At 31.6% G+C, this 17318-nt stretch overlaps 1 protein-coding gene across 1 annotated transcript; it reads right to left on the bottom strand.

Annotated features, from left to right (window-relative positions):
- Positions 1-235: 235 nt before the first annotated feature.
- LOC144851483 (cyclin-dependent kinase-like 1) lies at positions 236-17224 on the bottom strand. The gene is made up of 10 exons (XM_078708977.1): positions 17024-17224; positions 15851-16112; positions 12337-12458; positions 11105-11177; positions 10687-10777; positions 6719-6916; positions 6335-6417; positions 6021-6077; positions 4703-4858; positions 236-4423 (listed from the first exon to the last, which is right to left on the bottom strand). Exons 2-10 carry the CDS (start codon positions 16016-16018, stop codon positions 4292-4294), a joined length of 1080 nt encoding a protein of 359 aa, XP_078565103.1. The 5' UTR covers positions 16019-16112; positions 17024-17224; the 3' UTR covers positions 236-4291.
- Positions 17225-17318: the final 94 nt, after the last annotated feature.

Raw genomic sequence — 17318 nt, 5'->3', positions numbered from 1 at the left:
TATATCGAAAAATAAAAGGGTCGAAAATTGGCCATTTTTTGAAAAAATCCCTGTACTATAGTAAGGGATTTTTTCGAAAAATGGCCAAAATATCAAGTTTTTAAAATACAATTTTTATGCGATAATATTGCTGTATATGATCATACAACATCTTATAGTGTCAATTTAATTTTTAGATTAGAATGAGTGCATAAACACAAAAAATAATAATTAGAAAGTCACAATTCAATACATTTTCTGATAAAACATTTATTTCTAGAATACAGTCATGCATTTAAACGTCTATACTCGTCAGGATAACATAAACTATGTTAGCATCTAATTTAAAAAACATTGCTAGATACTAAGTGGCTTTACAGTTATAAATAAACTATGTACATTTATATTCGGCATTTACACCTCAAAAATGATTATTTTGCTGAAATGTTTTGTTTATACAGTAGAAGACCTATTAAGGGGAAACCTTCCACACATTTACCCCCTTAATAGGGGTGTCCCCTTAATAGGGGTGTCCCCTTAATAGGGGTGTCCCTTTAATAGGGGTGTCCCCTTAATAGGGGTGTCCCCAAAGGAGGGGTTCTACTGTATAGACAGTTAATATGCAAAGTGATCATCTTAGCTTATTTGTACCACATACAGTAGTTGCTGATTTAACAATAAACCATTTCCTAACAATATTACTAGCTAATATTATATTTTACTATTATTTTATTCGTTTGAGCAACATTTAAGATTGATCATGAATTTTGTACCAAACATATTTGGTTCAAAGAAAAAGTACCTTGCTTAAAAAAATTATGAAATCAGATGAATTTCATTTTATTAATTAAAATTATTTAAATTTATTTTACTTCTTTAATTGTTACAATTTCACTAGCAAATCTAATTTTAAACAGTAGATTATACAATGTTTATACAATTATGTTTAAATGACTCGTCCAAAATAACTATTTTATCACAGAGCAAAATTAGCACAAACTTGTTGTACCTAAATTGGTCTTTAACTGGAGACCTGTACTAAATACATTCAATCAACATTTTGCAATTCATTTAACTTTTATCGGAATAATTTGTAAATAACATTTTCAAAAAATCATTTTACTAAAATAATACTCAATATCATATTTATCACAAGTTATCACAAATGGCATGTTTGCAATTGTGATAATATTTCAAGAATTGGGAACAAAATCATAGCTGGGCAACAATGGGCCTACACAAATCTATTATGTGTACCAAAATGGAGAGGGGCATGTGACGTCATTTAGCAAGAAGAGAGGGTAGCAGATGGATTGGCAACCAAGAAACAGCCAAAGAAAAATGGAATTGAAGAAAAAAACTAAAATCAAGTTGCCCTCACAACATATGCAAGAACAACAAAATAGGAAATAATGAGGAGGGTAACAGAAGGAGGATGAATGGCATGAGATATAATCATGTTTACCCAGACACAATACTGGATAAAACTATAAAACATAAATTTGAACTGTTCAAAATGTTATAAAATATTTTCTAGACATATGTTTTCAAATCAATAGTGTCAGAATGAGAGGCAGCTTTCAGAAGGATAATGTAATGAACATGCAATAAGGATGACAACAACATTTACATCAACACTCAACACTGACTCTAGTTGACCGCATTTTTGGTAGCTAATAGCAACAAAATGCTATTACATTATCTTGTTTCCAAGTAACTATGTTATTGTTCGCTAAAAGAAAATGACTCTTTGGCATTCAAAGTACAACAGGTGTTTTAAGATACAAACTTAAAATGATGACAAATGGCTTGAATATAAAAGATTTGATGTAGCCACATTACAACATTATTACCATGGTAACAACACTTATGGGATTCTATATTTAGATTTCTGATTTATTGTAAAACATCAACAATATGTTTATGTTAATTCTCGACTGGATTTTAACATTGCATCTTACTAATAGCAATACAGCTATGATAAAGGTATGGTTTTGAAAGAAGGTTGAAAAATAGTTCAAATGTTGACAAAAAACCAGAAAAACCATTTGAAAATTCAAATGCATACTAGAATGCCCTTTCATTGTTCAATCCAATCGTACTACAGTTATTTATTATTATTTTTCAAACTTCAAAACAATTTATGCATTTTTAAATGGGTCATTATGGCAAATTTCAAATAAAAAAAATCATATTAATCAAATATACTATATATCTAAAACTTTATTTCTCTTTTCTATGAATAAAAAAAAAATATATAGGGAATATAACATTCCTAGTCAATAAAATACTGAAATGTATGTTTTTTTTAATAAAGCAAATTTTGTGGAACTACCCTAGTAAACATACCTATAACATGCATATTCATTTTTACATTATATACAAAGTCAAATAACATTCATTAAAAATGTGTACAATTTGATTAAATATGAACAAAAAATAACATAAATAATCGTAACCATGCATTCTGTATGCGTTTGTGTGCTTACTACTACAAGCTGTAACCTAATCCAAATCACTGGTATGCCCGAGTTACTGCATATTCTTGTGTATACGATATATGACCAAAATAATTTAGTTGACAATACCCGAGTTTATTGATTTAAATGTGAAAATGAGAGATTTTTCATAGTGTTAAAATATAATTGGCCCTCGTTTGTTTCACAGGGAAAAAACCTTCAAAAACATGAAAAATGAAGGTTAATAAAATCAGACTTTCATTTTTTAAAAAGTTAATCTCTTCCATAGAAAAAACCGCGAAAAACCAATGTTTCCACTTATAAAAAGACAAAATAAACAATTAAATTAAATGTTTGTCATGAATTGTTGAATGCATGGATCGTATAGTGGTGCATGCCAGTAAGATGGCTGCCATGGCACCTATTATAGCAAATTCTAATAAGTATTTTTCAATACAGTAGTTTTTGATTATATCTACATTGTGAGAATGGTAATGAAATGAATAATAATTCAAATCCAAGTATCAGAATATATTCATGGTGGTATTATGCACAAATTGCTGTAAGCTTTGTAACAGCTTTAAACTGGTATCTGATTGGTTGATTCGAAACAGCCGTTGTATATGAAAATCACAGTGGTTTAGAGTACTCATCTTTGATTATTTATCCTATATCTTATTCACAAGAATATACAGTAACCAGTAATGTCTAAATTAATACAACCAGAGAAGAGTGAAATTACACTCTTCCCTGATATAACCAAATTAAATTTAAAGTTTTACTAAATGAAAAGTAGAATTTATGATAGAAATCATCAGCATTTGAGTCACTGTGATAACAGTGTTGTCGTGATGAGCATACAACGTCTACAGCAACAACAACTATTTTATTTTTAATTACAGCAAAAAGATTTGGTAAAATGAACACCGATACGCAGCAAAAGAGGAATTGGCAACTGTAGAATTCACCTTATGAAATTACGACGGCATCCTGACCGCGGTTGGAATGGAAAATGACTTTCAAGCATTCTCATAGTTTGGAATAAAGTTAGTATAATAATACTTAACAGTATATCAATAATACTTAGATAAAGATTGGTAAACGTTAAAAGAGAATGAACTAAACAGTCTGCAATATTGTGTTGGCCGACAGTCATCCAACATGGGCTACTGTATAGCATCTCCAGACTTTTTCAAAAGTGTTGTGTCAACGCCTTTATGCAAAGCATTAGTGTTTTAAGGCCAATTTACTGATGAGCGGTAATGGTAAAAAAAGCGCATAGCTTGTCCCACATAGAATCTGTATCCTCTCAACCACTCGTCCCTGTTTAAAAATAGAAATAATATAGATTTTATACCCATTACCGCTTACCATTACCACTTGTAAATAGGCATTTAGTTTTCCAATCGGTAGACCAACCTAATAAATGTAGTTTGTTCTTATTTTTAAATAGCGAGAGAGATAGTTAAATATTTAGGTGTTATGTGTTATGAATGGGCCTGTTACCATCAGCAGACACAATACTGCAGGCTGTTTACTGTCACTAGACATGATACTGTATGAGAACGGCCGATGTATACACTCATGTGTAAACACTTTTAAAATTTATAAATGAATAACAATCAATTTCCACCACTCTTGACTCTAGGCAACAGATGGAGGGGGTTATGTAAGCGAGGTGGTTCCGGTAGATGTGGCGGTTGTAACCGAGCAGCGTCACTTTTAACGCTTAGTTTTGTTTCTCTACCGTCGCCTCTCACTTCACTAGGTCCTCGAGGGTCATCTGCTACCGAGAAGCCTCGTAAGTGGAGTTGCAGGGTGTCTTTACATACGCGGACAGGATGCACAGCCAGTCAATTGTTAGAGATGTGGGGAAGATGAGAGTACAGTTTGCTCTTGGAATCTGAATCCTTTAGGAAAGGTTTCGTTTTCTTGGGTAATAAAACTGAAGGATTCCCCGAAAGGTGAGGTAGCGGAAATCTTGGCTAAAAAAGTAAAGGAAAGAGTTCATATAATCATATCATAATTGTTTAATGGTGAAGAAACACTAAATACTTTACATGATAATAACAAATGTTAACAAAAAATTAAAACTACAAAGTGGCCTTAAGCTCTGTCTACACTGCCCATGGACATGATGATGTCATATCACCACCATATTTGGGCACATCACCTTTATTTTGTCAATCTAGTTTGATAGTGTAGACAGAGCTTTATACCAACATTTGATTTTGATTATTGTTATAAAAACTACAGACACTTACTCTATCCCCCTTTTGCTTAGATTGTAGTGTACTTCGTTGTGATATCTTATGTGAGGACCGCTTTCCATCAAATTCTTCTCTTATATCATTAAAGTAGTCCATGTCCATTAACTCCTTACAGGTCTTACGATTGGCAGGATCCATTTCAAGACATGACTAGATGACGACGACGAAAGATTAGAATTATAAAAATGGATTGATTTTTTAATGTGGTTTATGTTTTTGATTAAAGAGCTTGCCACACTCTGTTTGAAACACTGCTGCTCATGATATCACCCAAGTTAACAGCATTGAGCCTGGTGGGGTTCTTGGATGGGAAACCGTCTGGGAACATCATTTTGGTTGCTGTGATGGTGTTTGGATAAAGGAATTGATCTACCATGCGATAGGCATAGGTTCAAGCTGCTATATTGAGTATCCTTTTAGGCAAGATGCTTTACTCTTTATTGCCTTTGTTGTTTGGGTGGGAAGTACAGTTGTTGGTCCCGTTATATATAACTTGGTACACTATTCGAAAACAGTAGGAGATTGTCTCTGATGTCTGCTAGTCAAGGACAAGGCAACTAAAGTAAAGCATCTTGCCTAAAGGATACAAGCAATATGGTACAGACAAGCTTCGAACCTGCTACTCCGATTCTGCCTAACATTTACACCACATCTCTCTTTATAATGTTTGCACATTGAACTTTCCTACTTTACCATTGTATTACTGTACACTTCAAATGATCCGCAAGCTGTTGATGCATTTGCCGAAACATCAATATTTTCTCAGCTTTTCATTAAGCTACTATGTCGTTTAGTATTTTTTAAGTATCGTCACCATGGAAACTTTCAATCATCAAGGATTCTTAATATAATTTATAAGTGTATTTATGTTTACGTTATTAAGTTATAATTTAATGTTCATTTGCCAGACGGTAAAGGCCGAACACTGACAACAGTCATAAATATGTGCACATTACTTTTAACAATAACATTTACTCCATACTGTCCAGGAGTGGATCTATCATTGTGTATATTAAAAGAAGAGGAGCGAATAATATGCTGGGAGCATGTGTTGTATATTTTAAATTAAAATAAGGAGGGTGTGTGCCACTCTAAATCCGCTTCTGCTGTCCACAATCTTTACTATTCTGACGGAGGAATGGCATTTGAGATAAGTTTAACATAAAAATAAAGGATACTTTGATATTCCTACATTTCATATGTGTGCATAGTAAAACAGGATAGTTTATTTTACTATTGAAAATGATACAACACAATTTGTTACCACTGATCTACTAGAAATAAATCATCAACATCAATTAAAATTACCTACCTTCAAAAATGTCAACAAAGCATTTGGTAACCTAGGAAACTTGACTTCCAAAGGTTCCTAAATGTATTGAAAAATATCAAACAACAACATTAGTGAAAAGAAACAAATTAAAGTGATGATATTGAATTAATTGCTACTTATATGTTATGCACACATATTATTTATGTTGACATAATATATTGTTGTGGCGAACACAAACGCCGGTTAGCATTTAAGATGATGATATATTGAAATGAATGTTGAATAAATGACCTTTATTTTTTACCAAATATGAACATTTTAGAAAAAGATTGAAGAAATTAAAACTATCATACCTGACTTTTTGGTTCCGGTATTTGTAGGCCTTGAAAGAACTGGTTGGTACTAAATATTTGAATGTGTCTGGGTATTAAATCACCTAGTATAATATTAATAATAACTCATGATTATTCATTTATTTATTCAACCACAAAAGTAACAAGAAAAAATAGCTTGTACTGGTCAAAGGTGCTCTACATAAACAAGGTCTTATTACAAGTCTTTGGGAGTGGAGTTATAAATTGTATTGTAAAATCCTGACATATGACAGGACTTGAACCCAGGACCCATGGATTGGTAGCCAAGCATCACAACCACCAAGCCACAACTCCACTCCAAGGAAGTGCCGAAACACAGGATTGCATATTTCTTGGCATTCTACACATAAACAAATACTTTACCTAGTGTCTTCTTGATTAAGTACAGTTGGTCAACATCAGATCTACCTGGCCACAATGGCTGACCATTACTCAGTTCAGCCATGACACAGCCAATGGCCCAGACATCAACTGGTGGTCCGTATTGAGTATCACCTACAAGAAGCTCTGGCGCTCTGTACCACCTCGTTGCTACATAATCTGTATACTCATCACCAGGATCTGAACAAGTGGAAAACAAAAACACAAACATTCCATTTTTTTTTCAGAACATTTATTTTTCTTTTCTATGTACAGAGTTTGTGATAAATAAAATTATAAATAAGAGCGGCGAAACACAAAAAGCAAAAATTTGTATGATTACACAAAAAGCATGCTAAATAATGTATTAAACATGTTGAAAGAGGAAACTGTTGAATGGAACCATTGAATATCACTTTCATTATTGAATATGAATTAAATTACAAATGCCATGTGATCAAAATCAGTTTAAAAAAGTATATAACTAATAAATTTGATATTACGGTAACCATCCATTGCTTAGGTTAAAATAGAATACAAAATCTATTTATAGATATCCCCTTTCATATTTCAGTATGAAATGATTATACAGTGCCATCTTATAAACCAGACCTACAGTACATCTCATATTTCATATTCAAAGCAATCATACAATTGATAGAAAATCTGTTTTTGCAATATTTACAAAACAGTAGCTAAGAAACGTTAGGAAGTAGAGGAATGGAGTCTTGTTACGTACACAATATTGTATCAAGACGACAAATGAATGATAGTTCTTTCACATGATTTCACAAATATAATCATTTCAATATTAAGACATCTAAATATAATTGGTTGAGACTGTATTACATGAAACCATATACTACTGTATCCAAAGAAGAACAAATAAAGTTTGAAATATTGAAACACAATAGTTTGCCTCAATTTGGGTTGTTTTATATTATCATATTCTTTACCATCTCATTACTTCATTTTCAATTCATTAGAGTATCGTATATAATTATGTTACTTAATAATACATCTCTTGCTATTTACCTTCTATTTTTTTTCATAAAAAATTGCCAACAAATACAAGCAAATACTATAGGCTTGATCTAATTAATTAGCCTCAATCTGTAATAAAATCGATGTCATTATACAAATAATGAATGAGTTGAATAATATTATCATTATAATATTTAATAACATATTAATAACATATTCGCTCAAGGCACTTGTGAAAAAACCAAAGGAAAACTAATCCATAAACCTAAAAACCACCAAATCTAGACAAAAACCCACATAACTGCATTCCGTTTAACAGAAATCTAAGGTGCACAGACCGAATTACCATTTTACATAACTCACAGATGACATAAAATTGCGTTTGTAAAATTGGGGTTTGTACAGACAGTTTTCACTGCATACTGTACATGGGGGAATTTCCCCAGCTTTTATTTTTATATAATAAATATAATTTATTATAATGTAATATTACTGAAGTGTTTAAAGATGTATTGTGATTAACTTTATTAAAACTACAAAATAACCTATTTAAAGTCTGATTTAATAATCTTCATTTTTCAGGTTTTTGGGGGACAAAACATCTTTAATCTTACGTACGTGATTACAAGCTTTACTAATTATGCATGCAGTACCAAATGCATGCATCAATTACTACATTAAAAGAAGATAACGTATCAAACACTACATGACAATTACACTAATTAAAACAAGTAAATAAATAATCATAATCAACACGACGCATTGTTACAACCAAGTCAAGCGTAACACAGAGGCAAGATCGTATCAGGCAAGTACAGTGGCAATCAATACCGTCTAGTTGGTAAGCAGCTCGCAATCGCTTTGTAATTAGGTTAACTACCGAAGCTCAATAATGCCGTATTGTAAGTCGTGCATTTGCCTAGAAAAAAACCTAATCAATTGAGAAATAAGAAAGCGTACTGTAGTCATCTGTAGAAACGACCTTTCCTTAAAGGTCATCTGTAGAAACGACCTTTCCTTAAAGGTCATCTGTAGAAACGACCTTTCCTTAAAGGTCACTAAAATACTAGGAAATACGTTTTGTAATCTAACCGTTTATAACAAATAATAATTTCGCATTTATTTCTAAATTTAAAATTATCTTGCATTACGAAGGAAACTGCTTCCTACAGTAGTTACGCATATTAATTACCCCCCATTTCAATAATTATCAGAATTTAATTTTTACTTCATATCAACTAACAGTACAAACCAAATTTGACAATTGTAATGTTGCCATGCAGTCATAGCAGCCCTAACAAAATTAACACAGATACCAAAGCAGTGACGCCATTCCTAGGATTATATTAGGAAGCTTATTAAGAGTCCATGCCCACACATTCTCAATAAAAACGTGGAAGCATCACTGTATGTGATTGTGAACAATACCTCAAAGACTATGTTAATACGAGTTTATGACTGTGATAAGCCTAGTTAATTTAGTCAGTCACATGGTATACAAATAATTAATGTTAGTTTTTAATGGTTAGAATATTTCATGAGTTTGACTGCTCTATTTAACGAGGCAGAGTAAAGAGCAGTTAATCTTTGTAGGACTAATCTTTCACCTACTGTTTTCAACTAATTCACCTTTCCATTTTTAATCATTGTCAAAAGGCTAGGTCTGAAAGCTACTGTAGGCCATTAAAAAATTGTTAGCGCTTAGTTAAACAGTATATAGACGATGCGCACTACAGGTTGATTTTTGTAAACACAGTCAACATTCTTGTGTGGCAGGAAATTCTTAAAAATGTTTATAAGAAGCTGAACATGTATTAGATTAGAACCATAAATTATCACATTTTATATCACTTTTCGTAACTAAGAAATAATACCAAATGGCAATTCATCAAATATGGCTGTGGGAATATACACTGCTGACTGTGAGCCAGGAATTGTGACCTAGTTTTGTAATGTGTTTACTACAGGTATTACTGTACTATGTGTTGGCTGCAAATAATAACCTCATCACAGCAAACATCAATATCAATTATTACTAGCAAAGAATCAATATTAAGATTGTAAACAAGATAACCCTATACAAAAGTAGGTATTATCATCATTAGGTTATGGTGGTGATGAACTATGGTGATGAACTATGGTGATACAGTCATCAGTTGGCCTATAGCTACCACAACAACCCATGGTAAATCAGCAACGTATGTTGTAAATTTATATTTGAAAGGTGTTGCAATAGCCGAGTGGTTAGGACACTTGATAGATTATGATATGAACAAACCCAGGTTCAACAACAACAATGCCCAGTTAACTTAGCTTCATGAGCAGCTCATTATCCTACTGTACATTCAAACTGAATACACAACTCAACTTTATACCTTATTCTATTAATTTTAAATCTCAAAATTAATTACAATAATTATAATTAATTTCATTCTGATGTCCATATATTATTAATTACCCCTTTTCCCCATCCCTTCTCCCAACAAAAAATGATTTCAAATTATAGATTCCTTTAAAATACAGTATTCTATTAATTTATCTACATAATCTACAAGAATTTTCAAATGACTATTATAAACGATACACTCAATTATGTACATTGTCTGAAAACAAAATCCCATTTCCATGGCATGTATACTCCATTGCCATGGTAACGATTAACATCATTAGTTTTACGACTCTAAGCGTAATATGCCACAATAGCACGATCTAAAAAGTACTTCAAAAACAGAAATAATATTGATACTTTGTAATGCTCTTTATTTATTTATTCCTTATTTCAAGCCAACAGTGTAAAACACCAATAACAGGTTGAAAATAAAATAACTAAACTCTATTCAAAAGTTCAAATTTAAAAGCAATAATTTATTCTTTCTGTAATGATGTATCCAGTCACAAACTTTGTTTTTATTTTAATCAAATGGCAACACATGAATTACTATAAGTATAATAAACAAATACATTGGTTACAATTATAAAATACTTACTGAGAATTCTAGCAAAACCAAAATCACAAAGTTTCACAATTCCATCCTTAGTGAGTAAAATGTTTTCTGGTTTCACATCTCGATGTATACACTGAAATAAGTCAAAGTTCACAAATCAAATGTTAACTTTATAAATAATTACTAATAATGCACAATCAAGTAGAGCTGGTAAAAAGTGTCATTTTCCAAATGACCTATCATAAACATTATCAATGCAACTAGAAATAATAGACCACTTTGGATAAAGTTTTAATAAAGTTATTTCATTACGTCGAAAAAGAACAAACTAAAGAAATGATTTTATTATAAAAAGGCAAAATCAACGTTTCTTAAAAAATGTTTGTGGAACGTCGGTCGCTATAGAATTCCCTGGTTTTGCTCTATACCACCAGAGATGAATCCATCAAATACTACTTACATTATGTGTATGACAAAAGTTAACAGCTTTTAATGTCTGGTAAATAATCTTCATGTAACTTTCTTCAGGCACACTGTAAAACAAATCATTATTAAATAAGTTACATAGTAAAATAAGATACAGCAGATACTGTAGAAGAATGTTAATAGTAATCCCTAACAAATACATGACCTGTCTTAAGAAATAAGAACTTTTAAAGCATGTTGTGCTACAACTAAACAAACAAACTTCACCTTTGCGGTAATAACACAAAAAGATGAATTTTCAAAAGACAACCACAACAATGACTTTAGAATTATTATTGTACAATATAACTATAAACTTCGCTTTACTATGTCAAACCATTATTATGTTGCTCTTTGTTCATTTTTTCCCACAACATTTTCCATTGAAAATATATATAAATGTACAGTTACATCCATTTCCAGTATATCACCATGTGGTTTATTGACTATGTCTCTGAAGTTATTTTGTTTGTTAATGTTTAATTTGTATTCTTTTGAAAAGAAAAAAATAAATTATCATAGTATATTAAATCAATTTCTGACCTGTCTTTAACTATGCATTTTTGTATGCATATGAAAGGTTCTAAATTATGTTAAAAATAATACTCAATTCTTTTTTAAAATTATGTTACAAATTTTTATTTGTTTTGAATGTTTATTATAATAGAAATATATGTTTGTTACATTTGACTTCTTCAACTTATCAACCTGAAAGGGATTTGTCGAGTTTGAATAAATATACAAATAAATATTTTAAAAATTTAAAAATTGTAAGCTATAGAAAAAGGTTATAGAATTTATTAATGACTTCAATACAGTTGATATGGCATGACATTAAAAAGGACATCTATAATGAGCTAGTAATAATATTGATTATTTATGTAGTAAAAGTTTTAATACTATTGTACAAATAAGTACAGTATCATCCATAATCATAAAATTATTATACAATTTCAACAAGTACAAGTAAACCACCCTTTTTTTTATAAAAAAGAAAAATTATTGTTAAAACAAAGTTTACGTTTATAAAAAAAAACTGAGCTTGTATCTTTAGAAAACATGTCATCTTAAAAAAGGGAATAAAATGGATTTTGAAATTTTTTATATTACTGTAGGAGTTAGATGCAATGGTATAGGCCTATTGTAGTCAGCAGGCATGATACTACAGGATGTTTCATGTCGCTAGACATGATACAGTAATAAGAATTGGCTGCCTCTTTATCTTACCCATTTGGATGTGCTTCAAGTTCATTAAGAACCGTATGCTCACAGTACTCAAACACCAAGTGTAGCTTTCGTTTCCTCTTGAATACCTCTAGTAAGTTCACTAAGTTTTCATGTTTTAATTGCTAAAAAGAATAATAAGAATCGTGATAAATAATAATATAAAACAAAGAATATTGGACGTTTGTTAACTATGAAGATACTGTAAACTGGATCTCAGAGATTCAGCAATAGAAAATGTTGGCATAGTTCTATTTTGAGAACCCATTTCTGGTCAGAAGAAACTGGCCATTATTTAAAGATGGCCCTCGAAATCTTGTCCCACCTTGCTGGTTCACTAAGAACATCATAATGGTTGCTTTGCCATCACAACCATAACATTTACTTTAAGATCCATAAGGTTTACAACACTACCTGTGATCAGGTGCTTGAACCAAAAATAAATCTTTAGTAATTTAATAATTCAGACTAGAATAACAACAAAGTTAATATTTAACTATGAAAGACGCTGATGATATTACAAGCTAAGTGTTTACATTAACGAGGATGTCTAATTATAGTTTATTGAAATTGATTGTGCTAATTACACTATGTTTGATAATAGTGGTTTAATAATGTCCTTTAGTTACTGACATGTCATCTACCATAGTTCATTAAACTCTTTCGCTGAATGAAATTATTTGTTCTATTGCACAAATTATATAAAACATTCATTTTGTTTTATGCCACGACCTAAATCAATCGGACAGGCAGCGTACGTTTTTGGACTCGTAGAACAATTGTAGACTGCGCAAAATACAGGTTTATTTTTTAACATGATTATGGTTTAATTAAATGCATTGTATGTAACAAGAATGAACATGCACAACAAAATTCAGCTCGCATGATATTCCACTTTGCATTAATGAAATTGCACTATTGATGATGTAAAGTAAGGGTTCATTTGAGTAGTTGTCATGTGACCCATAATCCTCCAATCAAATGGCATCGTTTGGAAAGCAAGTGTAAACACGCTGGATCAGGCCAAAACAATTCAATTTGGACCCGATCTTGGAGCGGACCAGGACAGAAATCGTACATGTAAATAGGGTCATTAGAGCCCAATCATTTTGAGTCAAAAATAGTTTTTGCCTAAATAATTTCAAAGGGCTCCATGGACCACAGACCTCAGTGTTTTTACTGTAAACATAAATACTGACCTACTTCTAAACATTAAACAGAAAAACAAAAACAGGAAAGGATAAAATATAATTTTATATCAATCCCATGAGGTTTATAATTCTAACTGTATCAATGGTACCATTGTGTACAGGGTATGTAGCTTGTACTGAATAATCCAACAATCCAATCCTAATGTTTGCATGCTAGCATCACAAAATGAAGAAACAAGATTATCAACATTCCTACTTAGAATCTCCAGTAACCAAAGTATACTACATTACTGTACTACAGTCACAATCATAATTTTATTGTACTATACTTATTAGTAAACCTATATATGGGAAGAGCTGCTTCAATTGTGTATCTAAAGCTCTGTCTACACTATCAAACGTTTTATGTGACAACAAAATGTGATGTGCCCATTATTATTATGATGATGTCATATCACTACCATACTGTATTTGGGGATCACTACCAATATGCACATCACACTCTTTTTTTTTCAAACTAGTTAGATATTGTACATTGCATATTGCCAAAACCATATTTTCAGGGGAAACAATGCAAATTTGGGAGAACTTTAGACCCCTGGAACAATTTAGAATGTCATTTCAAAAATATGTTTCACTTTTGATTGTTGTCCTCATTGGATATCAATAGCACATTTAATACAAGGTTGCTCATTGTTTAAACACTTAGAGGAAGGCTAGTGTATAGTTGACAATATTATTGCAAGTGAAATGTATCCACAACAATGTGAATGACAATAATGTTGCAGCACTTTGCTTTCATTCTTTCAAGGCTTACAGCACATCACAAGGTATCCTCAATAAACAGCTGTATTTATCTATGACAAAACCAATTGTTACAGTGTTATACACACATTTGACAGTTGCCATGGTAATGCTACCTTGAAGTTCATGGGAACTATATCCTGCTGTTTTTTTGGGAGAATGCAGTAGCCATTTATGCTTACTATTTTAATCTCAAATTAATAATGAAAACGATACATCAAATCACACTTAAACCATACATTACAAAAATTAAATTATTATTATTTCTCAATATGTTCCTGTTTCGTTTCTTGGACCACACCACATATTGTTGCCATCAATTCAAAGGTATGCATGGTCAACAAATAACATGTACACGACTAGGTACACATATTATATTGAAGTGCAACCATGTTTGGTTTCATGCTGTTTAATGTTAAATAAGAATGAACATGCTTTGTTTGAATAGATTTCACATTTGTATGTGACTTGATTTAACATTCTTTTAAGAGATGCTATCATAAGTCCTTTTATTTAGAACTGTGATACTTAGGGCCTGTTCAGACGGATTTGTACTTTTGTATCGTGAAACGCTTCCTTTATGCAGCAAAGCATAAATAATGTCAAAGTTTAGAATCATCTGGTCAACAATCATTCGCAGCCTCTATTCTGTAGACAGCTATTCTTGCACATTTCCCAGGGACTCATTTTTCACAAACGAAATGGTAACATTGATGCCAAATATGTGAGATTACATGAAAGCCTAAAAACCTATCACATTTTTTCTGATTCTGTCAAACAGTGGACCTTTTGTTCCAGTTATTTCAGTCTTACAAATTAATCTCTAGCCTTATTTAAACAAAAATATATATATAATGTTACATTTATTTCAGCTTTATGTGCAGCAACTCAAGAGCTATTTTAAAACAATAAACATACTGTGAGCTCTGTACCACTTAACTGTAGAATGTAATTACCTACATTGAAATAGCAGAAATAATTGACTTGACTGTTTGAAAAGATAAATCAATGGAATCGTTTACACATGCATCAAAAGTCTGTTGTAGTCAGAGAATAACAACATTATTCCACTATTCAAGAATTCATTAATGCGCATACCATTTTCAATGAGCTTTTAAAATTCTATGCAGATAAAATAACAAAACAAACAACAAACCAAGCTCAAAATGAATGCTAGCAAACCAGATTCATAATTGCTAGTTGAAAATTTCAAAACTAGAAAATGTTTGTTATTTGTAATTTGTGAAAAAATATAGTTACTTTTTTGCTTAGGCTCACGCTAGCCCCGCCGATCACTGTCGGCAACGGCTATTAGGAACCAAACTGTTTGATCACACGCCGCTGCTGTACGACGTCAAGGAGACGCGAATAGCACCGTGAATCATGTGGTAGGACTAACGATTTGCATTGCATCTTAAATAGTCGGAACCAAGCATAAGTAAGCAATTTAATAGTAGTGTACCTTCGTACCTGGCTGGTATTGGTATGATGGTTACATTTCATTTATTGGGTATGAAGATCAAAAAAACATTTTACAAAATATGATGACCTTGTGACCTTACCTTTAACATTCGCACTTCCCTGAGAGCAATTTTCTTTATCAAGGGGTCATCTTCAGATTCAACAAATTTCTTAATAGCTACGATTTGTCTTGTGTCTTTACGTTTACATTTGAACACCACTCCATACGACCCCTCGCCGATCTTTCCTAATTTATCATATTTGTCCATAGTGTTTTTGTTTTATATATAAATATATATATAAAGTTCAACTTTATTTTAAATTATTAGCAGTTGGTGCTTCAACTTGTTGAGTATGATGAATCTATGGAAAAACAAAACAACTAATTGATTAATTTGATTGATAGCTAATAACTTGTAGACTAATATTTGTTTAAATAAAAAGCTAAAACTATTTTTATCTGTACATAGGCCAAAGGAATTATATTATGGTTCTAATCTCCTTACATAAGCTAAAACATTTTTGATATAGGATTTTGAAGGCATGTTTTGTGAAAATATTAATATTACTTGTTTTTAAATTTTCAACCATTAATCATTGTATTTTTTGTCATTAAAAAAATAAAATGATGTGCGACAAAATATTTCACGCAGGTATAATAAACTCATCTACATATTTCCAATTGCCTTTTTAAAGTTATATTTAAAAAAATTTCCATTTGCCTTGCGCAGACATGTAATCATGGTAAAAAACTGGAACTTGATGAAAACTACTGGTCGGTTTTCGTTGGGGCACAATGCCACACAGCATGTGACAGCTATTTTTCTTTGATTTTTTGACATCTGTGTGTATCTCGGGTGTTTGTTGTCAGATTTTTTGGGGGCACACATTTCTACGGACATTGAATGCGGAGCAGTGCCACTGTCAATGGTGTGATTCGATAGACATTCTGGACTGCTGTGATTATTAAATTAAAAAAGGAACACATCATTCTGCATAATTTTATTTTATATCATTCAACAACAATACGAATGAATATGATACAATTTTAACTAAATCAACAATGTTTAACTTGGGCCTAGGCCTAGTAGTAATCACCGAACATAAACAATATAAAATCAACCTACTATATCTAATCCTAGACCTAGACCTAGCTAGATAAAATAGTATGTTACCGAGCCTAGGTATAGGCCTACCTAGTAAACAACTGATTATAAATTACCAACACTGTCAGTGTCAGGTATTTTTTCTATGTTCGTCGTGTGGCTACTTACCCAACTCACTCCATCATAATGTTCAGTTATCGAGGTAGGCTATCCATATCAATTTAAGCTGTCCTATAAACGATTTAATAAAGTGTTAATTAACTTTATTCTAGATAGGCTAGTAATTTGACTTAAAACATGTGTTTAAAACACAGAAATATGTACCACATCGATTTACCCATCCAGTAAAAATATTGTTTACCGCGATGTCTTCGCACACAGAGAGATCTCGAGAAGAACCATTTGCAATTAATGACCCCAGATACAAGATTATTCCGCGATGTGATACGGTCTTTTCATTACA

This window comes from Antedon bifida, chromosome 9 (assembly GCF_963402885.1).
Source record: "Antedon bifida chromosome 9, ecAntBifi1.1, whole genome shotgun sequence".
In the NCBI taxonomy this organism is placed as follows: Eukaryota; Metazoa; Echinodermata; class Crinoidea; order Comatulida; family Antedonidae; genus Antedon; species Antedon bifida.
Note: the sequence above shows the minus strand (reverse complement) of the source record. Positions and strands in the feature narration are given on the sequence as shown.

Excerpts from the sequence above, each read along its gene's own strand:
- LOC144851483 (XM_078708977.1), bottom strand. The coding sequence starts at position 16,018 with ATGGACAAATATGATAAATTAGGAAAGATCGGCGAGGGGTCGTATGGA. Across the intron at positions 6,917-10,686 it reads TGGTTTTGCTAGAATTCTCA|ATCCTGGTGATGAGTATACA; the intron begins GTAAGTATTTTA and ends CCACTTGTTCAG. Across the intron at positions 4,424-4,702 it reads CTAAGCAAAAGGGGGATAGA|CCAAGATTTCCGCTACCTCA; the intron begins GTAAGTGTCTGT and ends TTACTTTTTTAG.